Genomic DNA, 9,097 nt, shown 5'->3' with positions numbered 1-9,097 from the left:
CACTGAGCTCCGGAGCGCTGAACGACACCAATCAGATCCACGCTGTGTTCGACCGCCTGGAGGATGGCGACGCTTTCAAGAACGTGGAGGAGTTTCTGACGGAGCTAACAGCAACTTCTCAGGCAAGTCAATGAGTCAACGGGTCTGACAGAGGCCGCGTGGAAACCGCGAGGACCGCTATTTTAATGCATTGCCATTCACACTCCCGGTGTTGTGTCCCTGCAGATTCCCGATATCACCCCTGCTGTGAGAGACGTGATGATGAACCGAACCTTCGTAATCATTGAACTGAAGTTCCAGCAATTTGTGGCTCATGACTGGGAAGTGTGGTTCACCGTGAAGCTCATCCCTATCCTCCCCAGTTTCACCGCCGAAATGCTGCTTAAGGTCACAGCTGGCGTCAACTGCACCAACTACCATGTGATGTGAGTGCCTGAATGTGGAGAAAGGAAGCTTGTCGATCTGCATCGACACGCCCACCTTAACACTCTTCTGTGCCTCTCTGTTGCAGCGTTGAGGGAATGGGAGATGTTTTCCACAACATGACATTCACCAGGAGGCAGGAGATAACCAGGATTCTGGTGGAGCGCCTGAAGGAATTTGCCGTCCAATTCAACAATCCAGGTAGACCTTCCAGGACGTGCTTTCACTTCCACCTCTCTGTTGCCGGCAGGCGCGTCGCTGGTTTTGTTTAAGCTGACCGGTCAGGGGTTTTGTGTGCTGGCTTCACAGCAGTGCACCGGCGCAGGCTGATCTTCTTCCGCTCTTATCTTTAAAAACAGATTGCAGAAAGGACATCGGAAACGATACTGAGTGGCTTGGCATCAACTTGGGTCCATTCACCACGGTGGCCAATTACACAGACCTCAAGGAGCTGAACATCAGCGGGGTAAATCACCTGTTTTTGTTATGCTTCTCTTCTCACACAGCTTTAAGGGAGCCTTTGGCTGGCAGCCATTTTTGTTTCGTTCTTTCTTTCTTTGATAGTTTGTTTTCTTCTTTTCTGTATATCATTGGGAAAAGAGAGCAAGTCACCAACAGTCATGCGTTATTTGTTTTGTTCTGTTCACCTCAGCTGGCAGCTCTGGAATCCCTGTCACCTGACCAGAAAGCAGAGCTGCTGTTGGATCCGTCCACCGGTGCTCTTGAAAATGTGACCGTGGTGAAGGAGGTGTTGAACAGCATCCTAAAATCCCCAGATGAGGGGCAGCTAGAGAGATTCTTTGAAACGTTCGTGGAGGTCAGCAAGGAGGTAAATCTTTTTTATTTTATTCTTTTTTTTTTTTCAATGCAATTTATCCTTAATGGCTTGGACCAAGAATGCGCTGCTTGCGAACGAGCAGGCAATGCTAGAAGGTCCCAACGTGGTGCTAAAGGTATCTCTTCCCCCACCCTCCGCTCTCAGGAAAACATAACCTACATCACCAACGCGAATATCCGGGACGCAATACTTAACCTGACTTTGATGGCTCTGGCTCCCAAATTCCCTGTCTTCCAAACCAGCGACTATGAGCTGTGGTTCCAAATCAACCTGGTGGTCCTGCTGGCCAGCTTCCGTCCTTCAGTTCTGGTGGTGATCCCCACCGACCTCACCTGTGACTCTTACAAAGCAATGTAAACAATCTGGCTCCCTTGGTTTCATGTCTTTATTCGGTGAGTAGAAGTAAATGTTGAGTGTTTTCTATTTTTGCACGTTTCTACAGATTGAAAGGCCTGGAGAACGCTTTGGCGGTTCTCCCATCTGGAGTTCGAGTGGAGCTGAAGTCAAGCATAGACAAATTTCAACAGTCACCACCAGAAGGTATGGCCTGACCAACGCTCCTCAAATACGTAAAGAACGAAGTGTTATTCTTTGGTAAACCGAAAGAGCTCTTACCAAATGCACGTGAATGTAAACAATACGCAAGTGGGCTCCCATTGACAGAAGTCTTGTTTGTCTTGTTTTTTTTCCTCAGACTGCAAGCCTCCTCGCCCTGTCGGTTTGGTAAGTACTTCATTCTTACATCGGTTACAAGTAATGTTCAAGACCAATTAGAAGCTGTACATAATGGTTTTCTTATCTTTCCTTTCTTTGTCTTCCCTATCACCAGTGCAAAGAAACATTAGTGGATGGTGAGTCAGAACACAGGATGCTAGTTTGGAATTTACAGAATTTCATCACTTTGTAAAAAAAAAAAAAAAATCATAAGATAGCTAGTAAATTCTAGACCTCATCTTTTGTTTTATTGTTATTTTTTTGCTTTGCAGAGGTGAGGCTGTGTGGAAGTGTCAACAGGTGAGTATCGGTTTGGTGCCTGCTGAGAGCAGAAATAGGCTTTAAAGTGGTGAAAATGGATAACATGTTTTTGTGCCTTGCAGTTGTCAACTTGGGTGCCAGCCTCCTTCCTCAAATCAGCTGTGCGACTTCGGCATCTCTGATTATGCCTGCTCTTCGGTAAGTCTTCCTTGAAAGGTGCAACTGAATGCCTGTCTTTGCAAAGAGTCCTGGTTCACTGACTGCACAAATCTGTCCGCTTCTTTCAAGGTCGCATCATCTCTTTCCTCTGACAACCTCGTCACACTGCTGACTTGCAAGGCGCCGAGCAGCATGAACAGCAGCGCAGAGACGTGGAAGTTTTTCTTCCAGAAAGTTGAGGGAATTCTGGAGACTGCTCTGTCAGCGTACTCCAACAAAGTGAGTGACATCCCTGCTTTTTGGAACAGGAGATAAAGTGCTGCTTCTGAGCTCTACCTTGAGATATGTCCCTTTGCTTTCACAGAACCTCAGTGGCCATCAGCCTGAGTCCCATGTTCTCGATGCCATTGGAGAGGTGAAAGTCAACAACTTCCACTCCGCACAACTGACAGATGTCTGCTTCGTTACCAACTGGTTCGAGGGAAAGCTGAGACCATTCTTGCCAGCAGTCTCCAGAGACTTCCTTTCCTGTCTTAGCTCCAAGAACTTCAGTTGCGACACGTACCAAGTTGTGTAAGTATTCTCAGGAAATCCTGAAGCGGTAGTCAGGGGAGCGAAGTTGAGCATTCTTTAACGGTCGACAATCTTTTCCGAATTAGGGTGCAGGCTCTCAGCCGTCAAGCATCCCTCATGGAGGTGGGGAAACCACAGGTCGTCTTCACTGATTTTATCCAACCCTTCCTCTCGAGAGATGACCTAACAGGTACTTAAAGTCCTATCACTGTCCTGAGTTGCCATCCGTCATGCTGTAGTTCCCTAGGCATCCTTCAACGTCTCGGCTTGTCACGGGTGTTTCGCCAGTTCAGTGGTGCTCTGTTTAATTCCCCCATTGTTCATTCCAGATCCTGCCTGTCTTGCCAAAACTACGAGCACCGCTGACTGGCTGGAGAAGAACTTTGGCAACTTCTCAGTCTACGCTACCTTGAAGGATTTGCAAAAGCTGAATGAAAATGTCTCCAGCGTGAGTAAACTTTGGCTTGCTCCAGCTGCCCATGTAAACTGTCATCATTTTACGAATGTATTTTTTGGTTTTGAGTGAACGGCCTCATCTGTGATATAACATCTGCTGTCCATGTTGTGCTTCAGTTTGAATCGTTGGAACTGCTGAGCCCTACCCAAGTAGCTGAACTGACACTGAGCTCCGGAGCGCTGAACGACACCAATCAGATCCACGCTGTGTTCGACCGCCTGGAGGATGGCGGCGCTTTCAAGAACGTGGAGGAGTTTCTGACGGAGCTAACAGCAACTTCTCAGGCAAGTCAATGAGTCAACGGGTCTGACAGAGGCCGCGTGGAAACCGCGAGGACCGCTATTTTAATGCATTGCCATTCACACTCCCGGTGTTGTGTCCCTGCAGATTCCCGATATCACCCCTGCTGTGAGAGACGTGATGATGAACCGAACCTTCGTAATCATTGAACTGAAGTTCCAGCAATTTGTGGCTCATGACTGGGAAGTGTGGTTCACCGTGAAGCTCATCCCTATCCTCCCCAGTTTCACCGCCGAAATGCTGCTTAAGGTCACAGCTGGCGTCAACTGCACCAACTACCATGTGATGTGAGTGCCTGAATGTGGAGAAAGGAAGCTTGTCGATCTGCATCGACACGCCCACCTTAACACTCTTCTGTGCCTCTCTGTTGCAGCGTTGAGGGAATGGGAGATGTTTTCCACAACATGACATTCACCAGGAGGCAGGAGATAACCAGGATTCTGGTGGAGCGCCTGAAGGAATTTGCCGTCCAATTCAACAATCCAGGTAGACCTTCCAGGACGTGCTTTCACTTCCACCTCTCTGTTGCCGGCAGGCGCGCGTCGCTGGTTTTGTTTAAGCTGACCGGTCAGGGGTTTTGTGTGCTGGCTTCACAGCAGTGCACCGGCGCAGGCTGATCTTCTTCCGCTCTTATCTTTAAAAACAGATTGCAGAAAGGACATCGGAAACGATACTGAGTGGCTTGGCATCAACTTGGGTCCATTCACCACGGTGGCCAATTACACAGACCTCAAGGAGCTGAACATCAGCGGGGTAAATCACCTGTTTTTGTTATGCTTCTCTTCTCACACAGCTTTAAGGGAGCCTTTGGCTGGCAGCCATTTTTGTTTCTTTCTTTCTTTCTTTCTTTGATAGTTTGTTTTCTTCTTTTCTGTATATCATTGGGAAAAGAGAGCAAGTCACCAACAGTCATGCGTTATTTGTTTTGTTTTGTTCACCTCAGCTGGCAGCTCTGGAATCCCTGTCACCTGACCAGAAAGCAGAGCTGCTGTTGGATCCGTCCACCGGTGCTCTTGAAAATGTGACCGTGGTGAAGGAGGTGTTGAACAGCATCCTAGAATCCTCAGACGAGGGGCAGCTAGAGAGATTCTTTGAAACGTTCGTGGAGGTCAGCAAGGAGGTAAGTCCTTTTCTTTTTATTCTTTTTCTTTTAATGGAATTTATCCTTAATGGCTTGGACCAAGAATGCGCTGCTTGCGAACAAGCAGGCCTTGCTAGAAGGTCCCAACGTGGTGCTAAAGGTATCTCTTCCCCCACCCTCCGCTCTCAGGAAAACATCACCTACATCGCCAACGCGGACGTCCGGGACGCAATACTGAACCTGACTTTGACGGCTCTGGCTCCCAAATTCCCTGTCTTCCAAACCAGCGACTATGAGCTGTGGTTCCAAATCAACCTGGTGGTCCTGCTGGCCAGCTTCCGTCCTTCAGTTCTGGTGGTGATCCCCACCGACCTCACCTGTGACTCTTACAAAGCAATGTAAACAATCTGGCTCCCTTGGTTTCATGTCTTTATTCGGTGAGTAGAAGTAAATGTTGAGATTTTCCATTTTTGCACGTTTCCACAGATTGAAAGGCCTGGAGAACGCTTTGGCGGTTCTCCCATCTGGAGTTCGAGTGGAGCTGAAGTCAAGCATAGACGAACTTCAAAAGTCACCACCAGAAGGTATGGCCTGACCAACGCTCCCTCAAATACGTAAAGAACGAAGTGTTGTTCTTTGGTAAACCGAAAGAGCTCTTACCAAATGCACGTGCATGTAAACAATACGCAAGTGGGCTCCCATTGACAGAAGTCTTGTTTGTCTTGTTTTTTTCCTCAGACTGCAAGCCTCCTCGCCCTGTCGGTTCCGTAAGTGCTTCATTGTCTTACATCGGTTATGAGTAAAGTTCAAGCTCAATTAGAAGCTGTACATAATTGTTTTCTTATCTTTCCTTTCTTTGTCTTCCCTATCACCAGTGCAACGAAACAATAGTGGACGGTGAGTCAGAACACAGGATGCTAGTTTGCGATTGATAGAATTTCATAAGTTTGTGAAAAAAAAATCATGAGATAGCTAGTAAATTCTAGACCTCATCTTTCGTTTTATTGTTTTTTTTTTTTCTTTTGCTTTGCAGAGGTGAGGCTGTGTGGAAGTGTCAACAGGTGAGTATCGGTTTGGTGCCTGCTGAGAGCAGAAATAGGCTTTAAAGTGGTGAAAATGGATAACATGTTTTTCTGCCTTGCAGTGGTCAACTTGGGAGCCAGCCTCCTTCCTCGAACCAGCTGTGCGACTTCGGCATCTCTGATTATGCCTGCTCTTCGGTAAGTCTCCCTTGAACGGTGCACCTGAATGCCTGTCTTTGCAAAGAGTCCTGGTTCACTGACTGCACAAATCTGTCCGCTTCTTTCAAGGTCGCATCATCTCTTTCCTCTGACAACCTCGTCACACTGCTGACTTGCAAGGCGCCGAGCAGCATGAACAGCAGCGCAGGGACGTGGAAGCTTTTCTTCCAGAAAGTCGCGGGAGTTCTGGAGGCTGCTCTGTCAGCGTACTCCAACAAAGTGAGTGACAGCCCTGCTTTCTGGAACAGGAGATGAAGTGCTGCCTCTGAGCTCTACGTTGAGATATGTCCCTTTGCTTTCACAGAACCTCAGTGACCATCAGCCTGAGTCCCACGTTCTCGATGCCATTGGAGAGGTGAAAGTCAACAACTTCAGCGTCGCACAGCTGACAGATGTCAGCTTCGTTACCGACTGGTTCCGGGGAAAGCTGAGACCATTCTTGCCAGCAGTCTCCAGAGACTTCCTTTCCTGTCTTAGCTCCAAGAACTTCAGTTGCGACACGTACCAAGTTGTGTAAGTATTCTCAGGAAATCCTGAAGCGGTAGTCAGGGGCGAAGTTGAGCATTCTTTAACGGTCGACGATCTTTTCCGAATTAGGGTGCAGGCTCTCAGCCGTCAAGCGTCCCTCATGGAGGTGGGGAAACAACAGGTCGTCTTCACTGATTTTATCCAACCCTTCCTCTCGAGAGATGACCTAACAGGTACTTAAAGTCCTATCACTGTCCTGAGTTGCCATCCGTCATGCTGTAGTTCCCTAGGCATCCTTCAACGTCTCGGCTTGTCACGGGTGTTTCGCCAGTTCAGTGGTGCTCTGTTTAATTCCCCCATTGTTCATTCCAGATCCTGCCTGTCTTGCCAAAACTACGAGCACCGCTGACTGGCTGGAGAAGAACTTTGGCAACTTCTCAGTCTACGCTACCTTGAAGGATTTGCAAAAGCTGAATGAAAATGTCTCCAGCGTGAGTAAACTTTGGCTTGCTCCAGCTGCCCATGTAAACTGTCATCATTTTACGAATGTATTTTTTGGTTTTGAGTGAACGGCCTCATCTGTGATATAACATCTGCTGTCCATGTTGTGCTTCAGTTTGAATCGTTGGAACTGCTGAGCCCTACCCAAGTAGCTGAACTGACACTGAGCTCCGGAGCGCTGAACGACACCAATCAGATCCACGCTGTGTTCGACCGCCTGGAGGATGGCGACGCTTTCAAGAACGTGGAGGAGTTTCTGGAGCTAACAGCAACTTCTCAGGCAAGTCAATGAGTCAACGGGTCTGACAGAGGCGGCGTGGAAACCGCGAGGACCGCTATTTTAATGCATTGCCATTCACACTCGGTGTTGTGTCCCTGCAGATTCGATATCACCCCTGCTGTGAGAGGCGTGATGATGAACCGAACCTTCGTAATCATTGAACTGAAGTTCCAGCAATTTGTGGCTCATGACTGGGAAGTGTGGTTCACCGTGAAGCTCATCCCTATCCTCCCCAGTTTCACCGCCGAAATGCTGCTTAAGGTCACAGCTGGCGTCAACTGCACCAACTACCATGTGATGTGAGTGCCTGAATGTGGAGAAAGGAAGCTTGTCGATCTGCATCGACACGCCCACCTTAACACTCTTCTGTGCCTCTCTGTTGCAGCGTTGAGGGAATGGGAGATGTTTTCCACAACATGACATTCACCAGGAGGCAGGAGATAACCAGGATTCTGGTGGGCGCCTGAAGGAATTTGCCGTCCAATTCAACAATCCAGGTAGACCTTCCAGGACGTGCTTTCACTTCCACCTCTCTGTTGCCGGCAGGCGCGTCGCTGGTTTTGTTTAAGCTGACCGGTCAGGGGTTTTGTGTGCTGGCTTCACAGCAGTGCACCGGCGCAGGCTGATCTTCTTCCGCTCTTATCTTTAAAAACAGATTGCAGAAAGGACATCGGAAACGATACTGAGTGGCTTGGCATCAACTTGGGTCCATTCACCACGGTGGCCAATTACACAGACCTCAAGGAGCTGAACATCAGCGGGGTAAATCACCTGTTTTTGTTATGCTTCTCTTCTCACACAGCTTTAAGGGAGCCTTTGGCTGGCAGCCATTTTTGTTTCTTTCTTTCTTTCTTTCTTTGATAGTTTGTTTTCTTCTTTTCTGTATATCATTGGGAAAAGAGAGCAAGTCACCAACAGTCATGCGTTATTTGTTTTGTTTTGTTCACCTCAGCTGGCAGCTCTGGAATCCCTGTCACCTGACCAGAAAGCAGAGCTGCTGTTGGATCCGTCCACGGTGCTCTTGAAAATGTGACCGTGGTGAAGGAGGTGTTGAACAGCATCCTAGAATCCTCAGACGAGGGGCAGCTAGAGAGATTCTTTGAAACGTTCGTGGAGGTCAGCAAGGAGGTAAGTCCTTTTTCTTTTTATTCTTTTTTTCTTTTTAATGGAATTTATCCTTAATGGCTTGGACCAAGAATGCGCTGCTTGCGAACAAGCAGGCCTTGCTAGAAGGTCCCAACGTGGTGCTAAAGGTATCTCTTCCCCCACCCTCCGCTCTCAGGAAAACATCACCTACATCGCCAACGCGGACGTCCGGGACGCAATACTGAACCTGACTTTGACGGCTCTGGCTCCCAAATTCCCTGTCTTCCAAACCAGCGACTATGAGCTGTGGTTCCAAATCAACCTGGTGGTCCTGCTGGCCAGCTTCCGTCCTTCAGTTCTGGTGGTGATCCCCACCGACCTCACCTGTGACTCTTACAAAGCAATGTAAACAATCTGGCTCCCTTGGTTTCATGTCTTTATTCGGTGAGTAGAAGTAAATGTTGAGATTTTCCATTTTTGCACGTTTCCACAGATTGAAAGGCCTGGAGAACGCTTTGGCGGTTCTCCCATCTGGAGTTCGAGTGGAGCTGAAGTCAAGCATAGACGAACTTCAAAAGTCACCACCAGAAGGTATGGCCTGACCAACGCTCCCTCAAATACGTAAAGAACGAAGTGTTGTTCTTTGGTAAACCGAAAGAGCTCTTACCAAATGCACGTGAATGTAAACAATACGCAAGTGGGCTCCCATTGACAG

At 48.2% G+C, this 9,097-nt stretch overlaps 1 protein-coding gene across 1 annotated transcript; it reads left to right on the top strand.

Moving 5' to 3' along the window:
• The first annotated feature begins 1,879 nt into the window (after window positions 1-1,879).
• Window positions 1,880-7,267, top strand: LOC131535966 (uncharacterized). Its single transcript, XM_058768533.1, has 22 exons — window positions 1,880-1,891; window positions 2,091-2,112; window positions 2,248-2,275; window positions 2,359-2,434; window positions 2,525-2,674; window positions 2,760-2,968; window positions 3,055-3,158; window positions 3,298-3,416; window positions 3,542-3,709; window positions 3,813-4,012; window positions 4,099-4,227; window positions 4,298-4,478; window positions 4,669-4,845; window positions 4,996-5,204; window positions 5,293-5,390; window positions 5,545-5,573; window positions 5,682-5,703; window positions 5,840-5,867; window positions 5,951-6,026; window positions 6,117-6,266; window positions 6,352-6,560; window positions 6,645-7,267. The coding sequence occupies exons 1-22, from the start codon at window positions 1,880-1,882 to the stop codon at window positions 6,754-6,756; spliced, it is 2,508 nt and encodes an 835-aa protein (XP_058624516.1). The 3' UTR covers window positions 6,757-7,267.
• Window positions 7,268-9,097: the final 1,830 nt, after the last annotated feature.

Source organism: Onychostoma macrolepis, chromosome 01 (assembly GCF_012432095.1).
Source record: "Onychostoma macrolepis isolate SWU-2019 chromosome 01, ASM1243209v1, whole genome shotgun sequence".
Lineage (NCBI taxonomy): Eukaryota > Metazoa > Chordata > Actinopteri > Cypriniformes > Cyprinidae > Onychostoma > Onychostoma macrolepis.
The sequence above is the reverse complement of the archived record's forward strand: the minus strand, read 5'-3'. Positions and strand labels throughout refer to the sequence as shown.